Source organism: Pan troglodytes, chromosome 6, assembly GCF_028858775.2.
Source record: "Pan troglodytes isolate AG18354 chromosome 6, NHGRI_mPanTro3-v2.0_pri, whole genome shotgun sequence".
Classification (NCBI taxonomy): Eukaryota; Metazoa; Chordata; class Mammalia; order Primates; family Hominidae; genus Pan; species Pan troglodytes.
The window spans coordinates 11,149,549-11,169,115 of NC_072404.2; the positions used below are offsets into that span (position 1 = coordinate 11,149,549).

Below are 19,567 nucleotides of genomic sequence, written 5' to 3' on the forward strand. Positions count from 1 at the left end.
CCACTCCTGGGACAACAGGAACGAACCATCAGGCTTAGCTGATTTTTTTGTTTTTTGTAGAGATGGGGTCTCGTTATGTTGCCCAGGCTGGTCTTGAACTGCTGGGCTGTAGTGTTTCTCCTGTCTTGGCCTCCCCAAGTGCTGGGATTACAGGCATGAGTCACTGCATTCAGCTTAGATAGTCTTTTCTTTCTTTTTTTTTGAGACAGAGTCTCTCTGTAGCCCAAGCTGGAGTGCAATGGCGCGATCTCAGCTCACTGCAGCCTCCACCTCTGGGGCTCAAGCGATTCTCGTGCCTCAGCCTCCCAACTAGCTGGGACTACAGGTGCGTGCCACCACACCCACCTAATTTTTTTTTTTTTTTTTTTTGAGACGGAGTCTTGCTGTGTCACCCAGGCTCAAGTGCAGTGGTACGATCTCGGCTCACTGCAACCTCCGCCTCCTGGGTTCAAGTGATTCTCCTGCCTCAGCCTCCTGAGTAGCTGGGATTACAGGCATGCGCCACCATGCCCAGCTAATTTTGTATTTTTAGTAGAGACGGGGGTTCACCATGTTGGCCAGGCTGGTCTGGAACTCCTCACCTCAGGTGACCGCTCACCTCGGGCTCCCAAAGTTTGGGATTACAGGCGTGAGTCACCGCACCTGGCCCACACCCAGCTAATTCTTTTGTATTTTAGTAGAGACGGGGTTTCACCATGTTGCCCAGGGTGGTCTCGAACTCCTCACCTCAGGAAATCTGCCTACCTTGACCTTCCATCAGCCTAATATTCTTAACAGTTTTTATATTTAACAGTTTGAACCTCCTAAAATTTGTATAGTAGGAGGGTGAATGTTGAATAATTCTTCCTGCCCTGCAAATTTGGAATGCTACCCATTTTAAGGCCTTTCTTTCCATCAGTCTATTTCTTTTTGTGCTAATTTAATACCATTATATCACTTGATAGTATTCTTTTAATATTCAAGCATTCAAAGTCCTGCTCGTTATTTTCTTGGCGCTTCTCTATTTATTCCCCCAGATGTTCATGTCTGTCTCATCATCCACAGATCTGATATTAACTTGGGGGAAGTTGGCATCTTCAAGACACTTCCCATTAAAGCAGGCACATGCCGAGCTCCCTTGTATTCCTAGTTCTTTGTCTTAGTAAGATTTTCTTCATGTGCATCTTACCATTTGGTGAGTTGGGATTGACTCCTTATAAGGTAGTTGAGATTTCCAGCTAATCGGCTCTCTGGATCCGTAACTGAATTTAAAGTGGCAGGAAAGACCTTGGTGGGGTCCGAAGCCTCGTCAGACCACAAGGTCTTGCCCGTGTACCACACACAAATCCAGGCTTTTTTTTTTTTTTTTTTATTTATTTATTTATTTATTTTTTCCGAGATGGAGTCTTGCTCCAGAGCTGGAGTGCAGTGGTGCAATCTCGGCTCACTGCAACCTCCACCTCCTGGGTTCAAGCGATTCTTCTGCCTCAGCCTCCCGACTAGTTGGGATTACAGGCATGCGCCACCACACGCAGCTAATTTTGTATTTTTAGTAGAGACACAGTTTCTCCATGTTAGTCAGGCTAGTCTCAAACTCCTGACCTCTGATGATCTGCCCGCCTCGGCCTCCCAAAGTTCTGGGATTACAGGCGTGAGCCACCACACCCGGCCCAGGCTTTTATTTTTAATAGTTTAAACTTCAGATGACTCAGAACAATAGAATGATATGCCACTTTTGCCCTGAAGACTGTTAGTGTTGAGAGTAAGTAGTCATTTAAAATAGGTTTAAAGAAAATATTGAACATTAAGTCAACAATAGAACAGGGGAGTGTTTTTCTATGCTCGTGGCAAAAAGTGTGGAGGTGATGTTCAAGGGGGGCCCTGGGGGACCCCAGACTCCTTGGTGGCCCAGGGCAGAGCTGTCCTGGAGATAGCCGTGTGGCGCATTTGCAGTCCGCTGTGAAAGATGGGAAATTCCTGTTTTAACTCAGCTCAAATTCTTCTTTTCTCTTTTCCTTCCACAGGGGACCGTGATTAGGGTATTTTCCATTCCAGAAGGACAAAAACTCTTTGAGTTTCGGAGAGGAGTAAAGAGGTAAAGTACATGAATGTCCAGAATGGATTCTGGAGGTTGTATTTGGATTTCAGTTTTATGTTATCTATGAACAAACAAGTAGAACCCCCAGGAGAATTCCACACGAGCATTTCTAGCCCGGCTGGGTCACCGGGTAAGATCTGGGCATCAGTCTTGTCATGGGAATTGAAGAGCACTTTCAGAAAAGCAAATTGGGTTTTTGTTTGCGATCCCACCAGCTAGCGTGAGAGTTGTGAAGCGCTCACGCAACCAGGTGGGCCCTCTAGTGCCCGGCAGCTCCCAGCCTGCTCTAAGGGACGGGGCGGCGACCTCATGGGTAGCACACCCTCCCCTTTAAAGGCCACGCTCTGAGAACCTGTTCCAGCTCTCCAGCTCCGCCTCCACCCTCAGCAAATGGCATTGGCCCCTTCTTTTAACCCAGAAGCCGCAGCCTGGAGTTCTCTTGTCTTCCTCCCTCCAGGCTGCAAAGCTTCCCTCATCGGTGCTTACATGCCTCCTGTGGCGCCTGCTTTGGAGGCAGGACTGTCCCTCCCTTGTCGGACAGTAGAGCAGGGGAGGCCTCGGGCTCTGGAGCCTGTGCCTCAGATTGGAGCCCTAGGGAGCACTTTCAGTCGCGTGGCCGTGGTCGGCGGGACCCTGCCTCAGGTCTGGGGCTCCACGTCTCTGATCAGTACCTCCCTCCCTGAAGGTGGCTGTTGAAAGAGGAGGGGCTGTCTTTCGGGGACTCTCCCGCCATCTGGTCCCCCTTCCTCATGGGATCCCCACAGGTGCAGCAGGTGCACCTCAGTATCCCCAAACGTCACCGCTCCTCCAGCTCCTGCCTCCTCGTGTCCCTTGGTCTTCTTCCTCACACCACATCTTTCTGGAGTTTTCCTGTGTTGCTGCTTCTGCCCAGTTCCCCTCCTGTGCCTGTTTCTGCCCTGGAGCCGCTCCTCACCCAACCCCCTTCCTCACCCCCATGGCCTCTGTGTGTGCTGATCCCGGGGCTGGACGTGTAGCCTGGCTTCGTTCTTGAGGTGCCCGTATTCCTCCTGCCTGCTGGGCACTGGGCACCTCAAGCCACCAGGCCAGTTTGCCCCTGGCCCCTCGTCCCTCACACTCCCCATCTTGGTAAATAGCACCACCTGCCAGCACCCTGGCACCCAAGCCAGAGGGACTCGGCCCTGCATCCTTCCGCCTGAATGGTGCCTCCAGGGAGCTCCCAGCTGTGGGCCCGCCCTGTGCCCCTCCCGCCACGCCACCTGATCCAGGCTTTGCCTGGTTTCTGCTGTTGCCCTGGATTCCCGTCAGGCCGTTCTTCAGACTCTCACCCAGGCTGTTTGAAAAATGTAAATATAATCCAATCACACCCCACCTGACATCTCCCACCACACCTCTGTCCTGCAGGATTAGCCCCAGGCCCCTGCCTTGGTTCAGCAGGCCTCCCGGCACCAGCCCTTCCGCCCAGCCTGATTCCGTTTCACTGTCCCTGTCCTGGCTCCAGAAGTACTGCACTTTCAGATCCTCAGAAGAGCCGATCTCTTTTATCCACCAGGGTCTTGCGTGAGCTGGCAGATCTGGTGGCCTGGCCGGCTTCTGTAACCCTGGGAGTCCAAGTCGAGTGTCGCCCTCGAGGAGGCCTTTTTTTGATCCTTGGGTTAAATCCCTTTCTCCATGCATCTCCAGTGCCTTCCACATATTTTTCTCACATTCCTTTGCCTGTGGCAAATGGAATATTTGGGTGACCGCCCAAGGGGTTCACCTTGCCCGCTGCCTAGACAGAGCCGATTCATCAAGATGGGAATTGCAGTAGAGAAAGTAATTCATGCAGAGCTGGCCATGCGGGAGGCTGGAGTTTTACTACTACTCAAATCAGTCTCTCTGAGCATTCAGGGAGCAGAGTTTTTAAGGATAACTTGGGTGGGGAGAAGCCAGTGAGCCAGGAGGGCTGAATGGTCAGAGATGAAATCTTAGGGAGTCGGAGCTGTCTTCTTGCACTCAGTGAGTTCCTGGCTGGGGGCCACAAGATCAGATGAACCAGTTCATTGATCTGTGTGGGGCCACCGGATCCATCAAGTGCAGGGTCTGCAAAATATCATAAGCAAAATTTCTCCCAAAGTTAATTCAGCCTATGCCCGGGAATGAACAAGGACAGCTTGGAGATGAGAAGCAAGATGGAGTCAGTGATGCTAGATCTCGTTCACCGTCTCAGTCATAATTTTGCAGAGGCGGTTTCGTTTGCACCTCCCTGACCCCACCCCCATCGCTGGATGCTGCATTAAGGCGAGAACATTCCTAATTCATACCCCTACCTAATTCATACACATGGTCAACACTGACTCCAGGAAAACCCCTTGCTATTACGGACAGGGCTAAAAGTATCTTGTATTTCTAGGGTTATGAAGAAATTCACATGAATTTAGTGGCTTTGGGATGCCGATTGATTTTTAAGACACACTGGAGCCACTTTGCCTGTTGAAAGTTTTGCTCTGTCTTTTTTTTTTTGTCTTTTTTTTAATAAATAATTGAGACAGAGTCTCACTCTGTCGCCCAGGCTGGAGTGCAGTGGTGCGATCTCAGCTCACTGCAACCTGTGCCTCCCAGGTTCAAGCGATTCTCCTGCCTCAGCCTCCCGAGTAGCTGGGACTACAGGCACCCGCCACCACAGCCAGCTAATTTTTGTAATTTTAGTAGAGACGGGGGGTTTCACCATGTTGGCCAGGTTGGTCTCGATATCTTGACCTCGTGATCCGCCCACCTTGGCCTCCCAAAGTGCTGGGATTACAAGCTTGAGCCACCGTGCCCGGCGCTTTGCTCTGTTCTTAAACTTTACTGAGGTTGCCGATTTACCCTCTGGTGTGGAAAGAATGGCTGTAACTTAAATTACTGAGTTTTCTTTTACTCACCTTAGGACTATAAATCCATCCTACTTCGGCTAAAAGTGGTTTAGTGAAATCCTATTCCTTTCATCATGTGGAAGCTTGCAGCTGTGTTAACGAATTGTTCTTAGTATTTCCTTTTGAACATTTTCCTCTCTCAAGGAAAATGTTTGAGAAGGTGGCTGGAGGGGAATAAAACTTACCAGCAGGCCCAAGTGTGCCCGTGACAGGAACTCTTCTCCGCCACTTGAGTTGAACCCCTGGGGCAGCTGCTGGCTCCGGTGGCCCGCCCCAACCTGCGCATCTCCCCAGGTGTGTGAGCATCTGCTCCCTGGCCTTCAGCATGGACGGCATGTTCCTCTCCGCCTCCAGCAACACTGAGACCGTGCACATCTTCAAACTCGAGACTGTGAAAGAAAAGTGAGTTGCAAATATACGTTTCTTTAAAAATGATGCAAAACCCTTTGTCCCCACTTGCTGCCGGGATGAGAGGTAAGCACGGACCTGCCCACCCTCTGACATCGTTAGCCAGTGAAGACCCTGGAGCTGGCCATGGAGCGAGCACCTCCGCATCCAGGCTCGGCAGTGAGGAGGATGGGCCCCAGCAGATGAGCTTCTCCCACGGGCAGCACGCAGGGTAGACAGAGGCCTCGCGTAGGGCATGGAGGGCCCAGGTGGACATCCTTTTGTCAGTGAAGATGGCCCCTCCTCAGGTTCCCCTCACGACAAAAGCGTTTGTGATCAGACAGCCCACTAGGGTGAATGGCTCGTCTCTTACCTGCCCATGGGTAAGCAGACACATGGACGGCTTCCACAAGAATTTATTATTGCAATGAATGTGTAGCATGAGGGGGGTCTTATCTTTTAAGAGGGTCTTACTCTGTTGCCCAGGCTGCAGTGCAGTGGTACAGTCATTACTTAGTGTAGCCTCTAGCTGCTGGGCTCAAGCGATCCTCCTGCCTCAGCCTCCTGAGTACCTGGGACTATAGGCGTGCACCATGCCTGGCTAATTTTTAAAATTTTGTAGAGACAGAATTTCGCTGTGTTGCCCAGGCTGGTCTGGAATTCCTGGGCTCAAGCAATCTGCCGGTGAGCCACCGCGCCCAGCCTGTCTTTAAAAATTTTTTAAAGAACATCCCACTCAGACCAGCGTTAACAATAACATACTTTAGGTGGTCAAAAATAATAAATTTTGTTAGGTATATTTCATCACAATTTTTAAAAAGACAAATGGAGCATGCCCCGCCCTCCCCCCCAAAAAAGATGAATAGCAACACAAACAGGATACGGGAAAATAACATTTTGGGGTCTATACTCAAGGTTTTTGGAGACTTCTATTACAGAGACCTAGCAGGGGTCATCAGTTAGGCCCTAGACGTCCTCACACCCTTGCAAAGGGGATGTGTGGTCAGCTGCCACGTCTTGTCCGTGGCCAAAGGCTGCAGCTCCTCCCTGAAGCCTGAGCACCCCTCCCCCGACACCTCCCAGAGGAAGCTCCGTGACGCCCCTGGGGCCCTGAGTGTCTGCTTATAACCAACCCTGTTTAATTTTCCTGTGAAGAATGGAGACTTTTGCTGTCGGCTCCAGAGCTGTGCGTCTGTGTGAGTAGGGGGTGGCCGTCCCCCCAGGGAGGGTGCAGCTTCATGTGTCTGGTGGCCTTTCCTTCCAGACCCCCAGAGGAGCCCACCACCTGGACCGGGTACTTCGGGAAAGTGCTCATGGCCTCCACCAGCTACCTGCCTTCCCAAGTGACAGAAATGTTCAACCAGGGCAGAGCCTTCGCCACGGTCCGCCTGCCATTCTGCGGCCACAAAAACATCTGCTCGCTAGCCACGTGAGTAGAGCCGGCGCCTCCGTCCCCCACCCCGTGTGCCTCAGGCCGAGGGGCCCAGTCCTGGCGGCTTGTGACCCCTTCCGTGCTTCTCCTGAACAGGAGCAGCTTTTTAGAGCCGACACTCCGACGAGAGTTGTCGGGGAGGGGAGGTCCCCTGGCAGGCGCTAGGCTTGCCGCTCTGTGCGGGGGTCCATTTCCACACGGGCTCCCGTTCTGTTTTTGTGGATAGTCTGCGGTATTAATGAAAGACGTTAAGTCAAACCTCGTGAGTGTGCCGTAGTTAACCCTTTGGGGCCACAGAAACCGCACTTGCCGAGTCTCAGGCATCCGTCCGGCTCCAGGGTCTGGCCTCAGAACACACACGGGGCCTGTGGAGGTTCTGTGCTGCGTGCGGGAAAGATTGTCATTACATCCAGTGATGGCAGGGCTTTGGGCTTCCGTGCGTCTTTAAACATCATTTTCCAGTTTTGTTATCTGACTAGCATCCTGGAAAACTTCTCTGACGATGACTACCTATAATAATCCCAGAAGCCACAAAACTGGTTTCATCCCGCTCTCGTCTCCCGTGGGCTTCAGGGTTCAGCACACGAGTGCAGCCTTGGCCCTGTGAGCCGAGGTCAGTGGGGCGCCAGACACCTGCAGCTGCCCTTGTGCTCATCTTGCTGGGGTCTCTTTCCTCGCCTGCCACAAGTGAGGCTGCCATGTAGTAAGACCGTTTTTGTGACAGTTGTCTAGAATTTGGCTGCTCTTTATTCTCCCTAGAATTCAGAAGATCCCGCGGTTGTTGGTGGGTGCCGCCGACGGGTACCTGTACATGTACAACCTGGACCCCCAGGAGGGCGGCGAGTGCGCCCTGATGAAGCAGCACCGGTGAGTCTGCTCCGGCCGCTTCACGGAGCTGCTCCGCGCTGGCGGGGGGAGCTTTCAGGGCACCTGGCGAACGTTTGTTTATTTCCTTGCAAACCAGTGACATAGAGGGGCAGATTCCAGCACAGCGGCCCATGCCGCGCAGGTCGGGAGCTTCGCTTTCCCAGGTGAAATCAATGCCGCCGCAAGACAGGGAGCCCCGGGCTGCAGCTGGCGGTGTCAGGGCTCCCTCAGGGACTGGGCACAGAGGCGACGCAGGGGTGGCGGGAGCCGCATTTGTTCTTAGGTCGGGGAGAGGTGCTGGGAGGCCAGGCCCTCCTCCCCAGGGTGGAGTTTCGCATTTGGAAAGGAAGGGCACAGCGTGGTGGCCTCCACCATTCAGTGCACGTGGCTGAGAGCCTCTCGTCTCACCGTGAGGTACAGGTTTGTTCTTGGAAAACAGGGAGTTAACATTTGTTCATTGGGAAGTAATGCATTTTCATTCTGTCTTACATGTTTTTTAATGATCAAAAAGTTCTAACAACGTATAATTTTTTATTTTAGAGATAGGGTCTCACCCTCGCCCAGGCTGGAAAGCAGTGGTGCAGTCACAGCTCACTGCAGCCTTGACCTCCCAGGTTCAAGGGATCGTTCCACCTCAGCCTCCCTAGTAGATGGGACTACAGGCGCACAGCACATCCAGCTAATTACTTTCTTGTGCAGGGTCTTGCTAGGTTGTCCAGGCTGGTCTGGAACTCCTAGGCTCAAGTGAGCCTCCTGCCTTGGCCTCCCCAAGTGTTGGGGTAACAGGAGTGAGCCGCTGCACCTAGCTTTTTGTGTGTGTGTGTGAAATGGAGTCTCACTCTGTCACCCAGGCTGGAGTGCAGTGGCGCGATCTCGGCTCACTGCAATCTCCGCCTCCCAGGTTCAAGCGATTCTCCTGCCTCAGCCTCCCGAGTAGCTGTGACGACAGGTGCATGCCACCATGCCCTGCTAATTTTTTGTATTTTTAGTAGAGACGGGGTTTCACTGTGTTAGCCAGGATGGTCTCCGTCTCCTGACCTCGTGATCCGCCCGCCTCAGCCTCCCAAAGTGCTGGGATTACAGGCGTGAGCCACTGCACCCAGGCTAGCCTGACTTTTTTTGTAAATAGTGAATCCTCGTTATTAGTTAGTTCTTCCATTGTAAAAGTGAAATATTGTCTTGTTAGGTATAACTCCCTCTTTAGACTTTCCGTGTAAAACTCTTCATGTAAAAATGTGTGCAGATACACAAGGAGATTAAAGTTGCCACAGCGTGATGAATGCCTGGCGTCCTGTGTGGTGAGTGGTGCGCTGGCTCTGTTGCCGCAGGGCAGCCAGTGTGTACTGCCCGCGAGGCCGCCCTGTGTGGAGACGCTGAGCTGTGTCGCTTTCTTCCCTCCAGGCTGGACGGCAGTCTGGAAACGACCAATGAGATCTTGGACTCTGCCTCTCACGACTGCCCCTTAGTCACTCAGACATACGGCGCAGCTGCAGGAAAAGGTACTTACGTGCCTTCATCCCCAACGAGACTTGGTAAGGGGCGTGACGCAAACCTGGAAGGTAATTAGCCCCACAGCCCCGAGTGCTCCTGCCTTCTGCTGGCTCCGGAGCCACCCCACCAGCTCCTCACTGGGAAAGATGGGGACTGGTTCTGAGAACATAAGCGAGGTTGGTAAATGGGTGTTCCCAAGGCCTCTCTCAAGGCTGAATTCAGTTTCGTTTCCTTTTTTTTTTTTTTTTTAAAGGAGAGATGGGGTTTCCCTATGTTGCCCAGGGTGGTCTCAGACTCCTCCTGGGCTCAAGTGATTCTCCTGCCTCAGCCTCCCACAGTGCTGGGATTATAGGCATGAGCCACCGTACCAGGCTCATTTTCTCCGTTTTTAAAGAAAATGTCATCCTGGCTCAGGTGACTCGGGGGTCACGTGACTTGGGCCCAGACTGGCCACCTCTCAGCCAAGATACCACCCTGAAAAGTACTGCCAAGGGTTTCGCCTCTGTCTTTTCCCTCCCACCTTTTTCGTCCTTCAGCAAATCTGCATCGAGTACTGCCTTCATGCTGGGCCTGTGAAGTGCAGAAGCTGTAGGGGAACGAGGCCAATGGGCTCCCCTCCGGCGGCAGCACTAAGACCCATGCATGAGATCCTCCAGCCACAGCCTTGGCTATGTGAGCCACCTTCTTAAAAAAGCCAACTCGCACTCCAGTGGGAGAGCCTGTGGTTTTGCACCCACGCAGGGCTGTGCCTGCTCGCTGCCACTCCCATCTGTGAACCGGCCCTTCCAGTTCATGAGCCCACCCTGAGAGTCTCCTAGTGTCATTTTTTTTCCTGGCGTTATTTTTGAGCTCTTAACCAGCTTGAGAGAGTTTGTGGCCCGTCCATTAGGGAGCCTCTGTTTACTGTGCAGGCATCATTTTGACATTTATGAATGTCAGAGAACAAATGACTTCATCTCGAGCTGCCTAAGGCTGCAAAGAGTTCATTAGAAAGCAATCAGAATTCAGAACGTCTTAATACAGGCTGCAGTTTATAAATATACACCAGTGTTGCCAAAACACGGTCCTCAGTGTGTGTCATGGGGTCTGTGGTGTGTCCCCAGTCTTTGAAGGGTGACTTCGTCGTCTCTTTGCAGCCTACACAGACGACCTGGGTGCTGTGGGTGGCGCCTGCCTGGAGGACGAGGCCAGCGCCCTGCGCCTGGATGAGGACAGCGAGCACCCGCCCATGATTCTTCGGACTGACTGAACTTGACCTGTGACCTCTGACCCGGGGAGCAGAGAACACTGGCTTCACAGAGGACTTTGTGCATTGCTGCTATGAACTTTGACCTGAGTCGGGGGAGAGGATGGCAGAGACTTTATTAAAAAAAAAAAAAAGATTGTAGTGGTAGTCTAACTCCATAACGCTGAGGAAATACATCATTTTCACTTCAGTGGCTTTTAAATCCTGCTTATGAATTTTAGCTTTTTGTTTGTTTGTTTTCTCTTTTTGCCAAAATTAACTGTTTGGTGAAGCCCGCAAAACCGCCTCGCTTTGCATGCGTGAACGTGCCAAGCCAGCATAGGGGAGCTAGAAGCCACTTTCCAGCCACCTGCCGTTGGGTTTTTTCATATCTGTACATAATGCCGAGTGCGTAAGGAAACCGTGGCGTCGCGCACAGTGGGTCTGCTTGTCAAGGCCAGTTCTGCAGTGACAGGCCTGGGGCTGCCCACCAGGTGTGCTGGGCAGACTTCAGCTGGGACAGGAGTCCGATCTCCCTAGGGCCCCACCTGGACCATTTTCCCTCCGTTTTATTTTGTTAATTAAATTCTTTCCAAATTGGATCACTCTGGGATTTCTTCCATGGTGGACTTTTGTTTCTGATCTTGTTTTCCATGTGGATATTGGAGGACAGCGAGGTTCTTTCTGATACTAAAAACCTTTCTTTCAGGCAGCAAATGAACTTGAAAGGTTGCCTGGACTCGCTGGAGCAAAGGAAAGCGATTTTGTTTGTATAATTAAATGATCTGTTCTTCTACTTCACTCTTCCTGTTGAAAAACTGTGTGATTTTTTTTTTTTAAGGAAAGTTTGTAGCTCCTCCTATACCCAGGAAAGCACAGAACTCAAGTGTGGTGGCCGTCTGAGCTGTCCTTTCGCTGGCCCCGCTGGCCGCAGGGGCTTCCTACCTGTGTGAGAGGTCGTAGCGGGAGACAGCAACAGAGAGTAGGTGGCTGGGCCACGTCCTTCACAGGGCGACATGTGCCTTTCTATTTTCATCTTAGAAAATTTCCTCAGCAAACCGATGAGAGATTGTGGTTGCAAGCTTCAGCATTTGCCTTGCTTCCCTTTTCATATTTACAGAATTAAAACAACCTCAAGTACCTCAGACTCTGCATTCCAAACCAAGGCACCCAGCAGCCAAAGTGTCGAGGGCATTTAAGTGGCATTAATGGCAGGAGAGATGGTTTTAGAATCTTTGGAGTGGTGGAAGTTACGGATAGAAGGGAAAAGGCAAAAACTATTTACCCTGCCTTTGCAGGCTCAGGTTTTTGAACCGAGGAAGGCTGGGACGCCTGTTTCCAGATGGTTGTCATGGTCACACTGGTCGAAGAGCTGGAGGGGAGTTGTCCCCTCAGCTGAGCGGCTGCGGTGAAATGCCCCAGTGTTCCTGGGTTGGCTTTACGGCAAACTAAATGCAGGGGACGCTGCAGTCCGACTCACCTACACCGGCTTCCTCCCTGCCGCTGGTGTGCGGCACACACAACATCTGCATTAGGCAGAGGTGCAAGTGGGCTGATTGAACTTTTCCTTCAAAACCTGCTTGTCTGTCCTGGACCTTTGATGAAATGGGATCCCGGTCACGCAGGCTGAGACAGTGGGGACCGCCGAGGCCAGAGTGGGCTATGGTTGAGCAGGGATGAGAAGGGCCGCGGCAGCATGCAGCCTTGACCCACGCCTGCGTCTTGTGGTGCAAAGCCAGAGGGCTCTCTCTAGAACCTGACCGTGCACTCCATCTCCTGGGAGGCACTTTTGGCTAGAGTGAGTGTTCGTGGGGGGAAAAAGTGTGCACAAGAGATACGGAACCCTGAGCTAGGGTTTCCTGTCACCAAAGAGTGAGCTGCATTTCCAGTTCTGCGTTAAAGTATCGTTTGTTCTGGTGCCTGCCTGTGGTGGTGATTTGGAGACTCAAATCTCCTTTGCCAGGTCTCTTGTCTTTCTTTGGGATTGGTAGTATAGAAGATGCTGGGAATTGTCTTCCTCGCTCAGCCTCGGCTTCCCGCACTGTAAGATGAGGCGGTTGCAGAGGAGGCCTCGGACGTCCTGTGACCCTCAGCCCACACTCCCCCTCATGTGGCCCTGGCAGGGCTGGCTGGGTGCGTTCCCTGCAGACCACAGGAAGCCCTGTGCTTGCCTGGGTCAGGGCTAAGCTGTGCGCCCTGGAGGAGGGAAGAGGACTGCAGATTCTTGGTCGAGAAGAATGAAGAGGATTTCTGTTTGCTGAGCAGCCATTGTGGAGGGTTACCCGCCTCCACTTTCCCGTTGCCCATTTCACTGCCACCAGCTCCTCTTCCTCTGCTCGAACCCATGAGTCCCAGCCTCACTGGCGGCCTCAGACATGCTCAGGAGTGACGGGGACAGAGGGAGGCCGCTGAGTTGCCCGTTAGAACTCTTTACTGCTGCGCCAGAGACCCAGGTGGAGAGGGACCCTGAACCAAACAGAACGTGTGCTAATTTTCCGAACTCCAAACTGTATACTCATATTTATTTTTAAATTATATTTTTCCAAACTTCAAAAAGGACGATGAGCGTGGGGGATAGGAAACAAAACCTGTAAACGTTGTGAATGGGCTCAGTGGACTCTGGGACCAAACCTTCTGTAATCTCTAAAACAATGGGACCAAGAGCTGGATGGAACCTGGAGTCAAAAAGTCAAAAAGAACTGCTTCAGTCCCCGCTGTACCGCCTGCCTAGCTGTGGGAGCAGGCAGGGCGCCTGGGAGCCTGCGTTTTCTGGACCGTTCCGTGGGACTCATCCCTACCTCACAGGGCTGTTGTGAGGTGTTGTGTGACTGCGTGTCCTGCAAACGCCCAGCTCGGTGCCCAGCCGGCGGTGGGCACCCAATAAACGCTACAACATAAATGTGTCTTCTGCAATTAAACATGATTTTTATTCAGTTCTGGTTTTTGAATAAGCCAGGCGGGAGGGAGGTGACAATACGGGTAAGAAGTGTAATTCAGAGGCTAGGCATGGTGGCTCACGCCTGTAATCCCAGCACTTTGGGAGGCCAAGGTGGGCGGATCACTTGAGGTTAGGAATTCGAGACCAGCCTGGCCAACATGGTGAAACGACATTTCTACTAAAAATACAAAAATTAGCTGGGGGGGGTGGGGCGGGGGATGGTGCACATCTGTAATCCCAGCTACTTGGGAGGCTGAAGCAGGAGAATCGCTTGAACCTGGGAGGCAGAGGTTGCCGTGAGCCAAGATTGCATCACTGCACTGCAGCCTAGGCGACAGAGCAAGACTCTGTCTCAAAAAAAAAAAGTGTAATTCACGTGGAGGTTACACGTGGGTCTCTTTCATCCCCGCCTTTTCTCTTAACACCAAGCTTAACGGGCAGGTGGTGCGAGCTGGTCTGGGAGGTGGTGGGCGCCCTGGAACAGCAGGCCCTGCCCCTGTCAGGGGATCCAGGAGCTCCATGGCTGCCGTTCCCTGCCACAGAGAGAACTGGGTGATTCTTCCCACGCGCGGTTTCATTTGGAGAGGGGAGAGAGAGTCTTCCTACCTCCACAACCAGCAGCGGGCTCCACATGTAAAAGGCCGGGAGTGCTTTGGCCACAGCTTAGCCAAGGAAACGGGACAAGGGGTGGCAGAAAACATGCTCATCTCTGTTGCTCGTCTGGTTTTTTTGGTTTAGTTTTTCATTTGGGGGTTTTTGTGGGGTTTTTTTTGAGACTGAGTCTCGCTCTGTCGCCCAGGCTGGAGTGCAGTGGCACGATCTCGGCTCACTGCAACGTGCACCTCCTGGGTTCAAGCAATTCTCCCTCAGCCTCCTAAGTAGCTGGGACTATAGGCACGCACCACCACGTCCGGTTAATTTTTGTATTTTTAGTAGAGACCGGGTTTCACCATGTTGGCCAGGCTGGTCTCGAACTCCTGACCTCAGGTGATCCACCCGCCTCGGCCTCCCAAAGTGCTGGGATTACAGGCATGAGCCACCTCGCCCCGCTGCTCATGGTTTTCATAACCACATTGGCAAAGGGTGGGGATGGGCCAGGCTTGTTGTTTGGTGTGTCCCCTGCCCTACATCTTTGTAGACCAGACCTTTGCATGCAGGGAATGACCAAGTCACTTGTTCGAAATGTACATGAGGTGGCTCATGCCTGTAATCCCAACCCTTTGGGAGGCAGAAGCGGGCGGATCATCTAAGGTCAGGAGTTCGAGGCCAGCCTGGCCAACATGGCAAAACCTGTCTCTACTAAAAATACAAAAAGTAACCAGGCGTGGTGGTGGGTGCCTGTAATCCCACCTATTCTGGAGGCTGAGGCAGGACAGTTGCTTGAAACCGGGAGGTGGAGGTTGCAGTGAGCTGAGATCATGCCACTGCACTCTCACCTGGGCAACAGAGTGAGACTGTCTCTAAAAAGAAAAAGAAACGGACATGTGACACCATGGCCAGCAAGCAGGAAATCCAAATGCGTTATTTTACAAGTGTACTTAGGAGAGAGGCGGAACCATTCGGCTGCAGCTCTGTGGTGTTGGAGATGTAAAAAGAACGTGCAGGGAAACCGTGGGACTTCTGTTTGGGTCTCCTCCCTGCTTTACATAGAATTCTCTTTTTTATGACATTTCTTACTGAAAATATATCATGATAATCATTGGCCAAGCAGATAGGGTTTTTCTGACGTATCTTTTTGTTCTGACCCAGGTCATAACCCTTCGCCTATGTCATACCTTTTCAATCTGTGGGTTTTTCTGAAGCAGAAAAACAAAACAAAACCAATCTCAGGGTTTTGAGATGTGACCAGTTCTTACCCTTCCCTAATAACCAGCTAGGAAAGTCTCTAATTTAGAAAAATGAGGCCTGGCGCGGTGGCTCATGCCTATTGTAATCCCAGCACTTTGGGAGGCCAAGGCGGGTGGATCACGAGGTCAGGCGTTTGAGACCAGCCTGACCAACATGGTGAAACCCTGTCTCTACTAAAAATACAAAAATTAGCTGGGCGTGGTGGCACGTGCCTGTAATCCCAGCTACTCAGGAGGCTGAGGCAGGAGAATCGCTTGAACCAGGGAGGCGGAGTTTGCAGTGAACAGAGATCATGCCACTGCACTCCAGCCTGGGTGACAGAGCACAGCTCTGTCTCAAAAAAAAAAGAAAGAAAAAAGAAAAATGAAATCTTTCTAAAGTTCGGAATGTGAAGAGACTGTCTTGATTCCTCACCTCTACATCGTTTCTTTCTATAGTTAGTTATAATGTAAATAGATTCCTCTTAACACTTCATTTTAGGTGAAGCTGTTTTTGGTGCTGCCAGTGTGCGTGCATGTGTGTGTGTGTGTCTGTGAGTGTGTGAGTGTGTGTGCCTGCCTGAGCTTCAGGTAAACATACTGATTACATTCCCCCACCAAATCTGACTGAAAGCCCATTGCTATCAGCATTTTATAACACGTTAAAGAATTGGACGTGGTGGCTCACACCTATAATCCCAGCTTCTTGGGAGGCCAAGGCAGGAGGATCGCTTGAGACCAGCAATTTGAGGCAAGGCCAGTCTGGACCACATAGCAAGACCCCCTCTCTTAAAATTAAAACCTGTATTCTATTTTTTTGTTCATTGCCTACTCACAGGCTGAACATCTCATTTGTTTTTGTTTGTTTGGTTTGTTTTTGAGACAGTCTCACTCTGTCACCCAGGCTGGAGTGCAGTGGTGCGATCTCAGCTCCCTGCAACCTCTGCCTCCCAAGTTCAAGCGATTCTCCTGCCTCAGCCTCCTGAGTAGCTGGGATTACAGGTGCCCACCACCACGCCCGGCTAATTTTTGTACTTTTAGTAGAGACAGGGTTTCACCATGTTGGTCAGACTGGTCTCGAATTCCTGACTTCGTGATCCACCCACTTCGGCCTCCCGAAGTACTGGGATTACAGGCATGAGCCACCGAGCCCAGCCTTAAACATCTAATTTGTACCAAATTGCCCTATAATTCTACCTAGAATATTATAGCAAAATGCCAGAAGGCTGACTAAAATCTTTTAAAGAAACCCAAGTCGGCCAGGCATGGTGGCTCACACCTGTAATCCCAGCACTTTGGGAGGCCGAGGCGGGTGGATCACGAGGTCAGGAGATCGAGATAGTCCTGGCTAACACGGTGAAACCCCGTCTCTACTAAAAATACAAAAAATTAGCCGGGCGTGGTTGCAGGCGCCTGTAGTTTCAGCTACTCGGGAGGCTGAGGCAGGAGAATGGCCTGAACCCGGGAGGTGGAGCTTGCAGTGAGCCGAGATCGCCCACTGCACTCCAGCCTGGCGACAGAGTGAGACTCCGTCTCAAAAAAAAAAAAAAGAAAGAAAGAAGAAAACAAAAAGAAACCCAGCTCTCCCAGGGTGGGGGGCATTACACAGGGCAGCCCCTCCGGGTGTCGCCGCAGCTGAATGATTGCGTTGGTGGAACAGCTGGCCCGCTTGTGCGTGGGCCAGGACACGGTGGACCTGTTCCGCCTGCGTTCTTGCCGGTCCATGTTTGGATTAGCATGTGAGTTTAAACATAGTGCTGATGCGGCGATTCTTCTAGAAGCACATCCTTCTCTGAGCTGAATTGCTTCATCACACACTTCCTTCTGGCTTGGGGAGTTCCTTTTCATCAAAGGCCAAGCCTTGTGTGTTTCGGTCCTGCCCATCTCCGTGGGGCCTGCGGGACGTTGGTTGGCGTGGAGTCTTCACAGCCGGCTGTCCAGGCTGGCAGCTCTCCCATCAGGGCTTCTCACAGCCACCGTCTGTCTGAGCAGACGCTGAGCATCGTGTCATCCCTCGGACACACACAAGACTCCACTATTCCCTGTGCTGATTTCTGTTTCTGTTAGTGCTTCTGCTTCTGCTTCTGATTTTATTTTTTTTTTCTTTGAGATGGGAGTCTCGCTCTGTCGCCCAGGCTGGAGTGCAATGACATGATCTTGGGTCACTGCAACCTCCACCTCTCAGGTTCAAGCAGTTCTCCTGCCTCAGCCTCTGGAGTAGCTGAGATTACAGATGCGCACCACCAAGCCTGGATAATTTTGCATGTTTCTGTAGAGACGAGGTTCCACCATGTTTCCAAGGCTGTTCTCAAACTCCTGGCCTCGGCCGGGTGCGGTGGCTCACGCCTGTAATCCCAGCACTTTGGGAGGCTGAAGTGGGCGGATCACCTGAGGTCAGGAGTTCGAGACCAGCCTGGCCAATATGGTGAAACCCCGTCTCTACTAAAAAAGAAAAAAAAATTAGCCTGGCTTGGTGATGCGCCCCTGTAGTCCCAGCTACTCGGGAGGCTGAGGCAGAAGAATCACTTGAACCTGCGAGACGGAGGTTGCAGTGAGCCAAGATCACGCCACTGCACTCCAGCCTGGGCGACAGAGCAAGACTCTGTCACAAAAACAAACAAACAAAAAAAACTCCTAACCTCAGGTGATCCACCCGACTCGACCTCCCAAAGTGTTGAGATTACGGGCGTGAACCACTGCGCCCGGCCCTGTTGCTGCTTTTAGAAGTGGCTTTTTCTTCCTGTGCGACATTACTTTTTAGTGGGTCAGCGCAGAAATGTGCTTGGGCTCCCTGCGACGGCGAAGCACCTTTCCTCAAGGGAATCTGAAGACTTTTCCCTGCCTTTCCTCTCCCTCGGGGAGGTCCCCTCAGCGCCCTGCTCTTGACCTTCCCTGGTGCGTTTAGTGCTGAGCCTGTGCCTGAGCCTGGGGACCTGGGAGAGTTCGGACCGAAGTCCACCAATGGCCGCAGAACGGCAGGGCTGGGGAACTGGCTCCCTGGCGCGCACAGCTCTGTCTGCAGGGCGCGGATCTGCGCTCGGTGTGAGGAGGCACGGTGCATGTTAAGTCGAGAAACTTCTAAACTCCGCCGCCAGCTTTGGAAATAACGGCTGGGATTTCCTGCTTAAACCAGCATCCCAGAGCACACCGGTACTAGCAGAAGCCCTAAGTAAAATGAAACGGGCTCTGAAGGAAGTCCTGGAGCCTCCTGCCCGCCTGCCCTCGCCATTCATTCAGTCCTGCAGTGACTCTGAGGAATGGCGTGGGCGGGAGGACAAGTCACCTTTAAAGCCAAGCACCCGGTGGGCGCAGTGGGTCCCGCCTGGAATCCCAGCACTTCGGGAGGCTGATGCGGGCGGATCACGAGGTCAGGAGTTCGAGACCAGCCTGGCCAAAATGGTGAAACCCCGTCTCTACTAAAAATACAAAAAATTGGCTGAGCGCGGTGGCTCACGCCTGGAATCCCAGCACTTTGGTAGGCCGAGGCAGGCAGAGCACAAGGTCAGGAGTTCGAGACCAGCCTGGCCAACGTGGTGAAACCCCATCTCTACTAAAAATATTTAAAAATTGGCTGAGCGTGGTGGCGCGTGCCTGTAATCCCAGCAACTCGGGAGGCCGAGGCAGGAAAATCGCTTGAACCCGGGAGGTGGAGGTTGCAGTGAGCCGAGATGGCGCCACCGCACTCCAGCCTGGACGACAGAGTGAGACTCTGTCTCAAAAATAAATAAATAAATAAATAAATAAATAAATAAATAATGCAGATATCTTTAGAAATATAAAATAGTATCCTAGGGGCCAGGCACAGTGGCTCACACCTGTAATCCCAGCACTTTGAGAGCCCGAGGTGAGAGTATTGCTTGAGGCTGGGAGTTGAAGACCAGCCTGGGCAACAGAGCAAGACCCCCGTCTTTACGAAAAATTTAAAAATTAACCAGATGTGGCCGGGCATGGTGGGTCACGCCTGTAATCCCAGCACTTTGGAGGCCGAGGCGAGAGAATCACAAGGTCAGGAGATCAAGACCATCCCAGCTAACACGGTAAAACCCCCTCTCTACTAAAAATACAAAAACTTAGCTGGGCGTGGTGGCGGGCGCCTGTAGTCCCAGCTACTCGGGAGGCTGAGCCAGGAGAATGGCGTGAACCCGGGAGGCGGAGGTTGCAGTGAGCCGAGATCGCGCCACTGCACTCCAGCCTGGGCGACAGAGCGAGACTCCAGCTCAAAAAAAAAAAAAAAATTAGCCAGGTGGGCTGATATGCCCAGCTACTCAGGAGGCTGAGACAGGAAGATCACTTGAGGCCAGGAGTTCGAGACCAGCCTGGGCAACAGTTTGAGACCCGCCGCAGCCTCTACCAAAAAAAAAAATAATAATATTCTAGTTTACAAGCATGCTACAGTTACAAACTCTTCCTTGGTAAGATTTTCCTCCCCAGAGCGCTGTTGTCAGACTCCT

At 52.1% G+C, this 19,567-nt stretch overlaps 1 protein-coding gene across 5 annotated transcripts in view; it reads left to right on the forward strand.

Moving 5' to 3' along the window:
* The window catches only part of WIPI2 (WD repeat domain, phosphoinositide interacting 2), a 41,728-nt gene extending 30,575 nt beyond the window's left edge, over positions 1–11,153 (forward strand). For 3 of the 5 annotated variants that reach the window (XM_016945740.4, XM_016945742.4, XM_016945744.4), the window contains 6 exons: positions 2,004–2,074; positions 5,245–5,352; positions 6,602–6,766; positions 7,529–7,636; positions 9,038–9,168; positions 10,264–11,153. In XM_016945740.4, the coding sequence (XP_016801229.1) occupies positions 2,004–2,074; positions 5,245–5,352; positions 6,602–6,766; positions 7,529–7,636; positions 9,038–9,168; positions 10,264–10,376 (696 nt within the window). In that variant the 3' untranslated portion in view covers positions 10,377–11,153. The remainder of the gene's footprint in view (positions 1–2,003; positions 2,075–5,244; positions 5,353–6,601; positions 6,767–7,528; positions 7,637–9,037; positions 9,169–10,263) is intronic. The other 2 variants (XM_016945743.4, XM_016945741.4) reach the window with 1 other exon arrangement.
* The last annotated feature ends 8,414 nt before the right edge of the window (positions 11,154–19,567 follow it).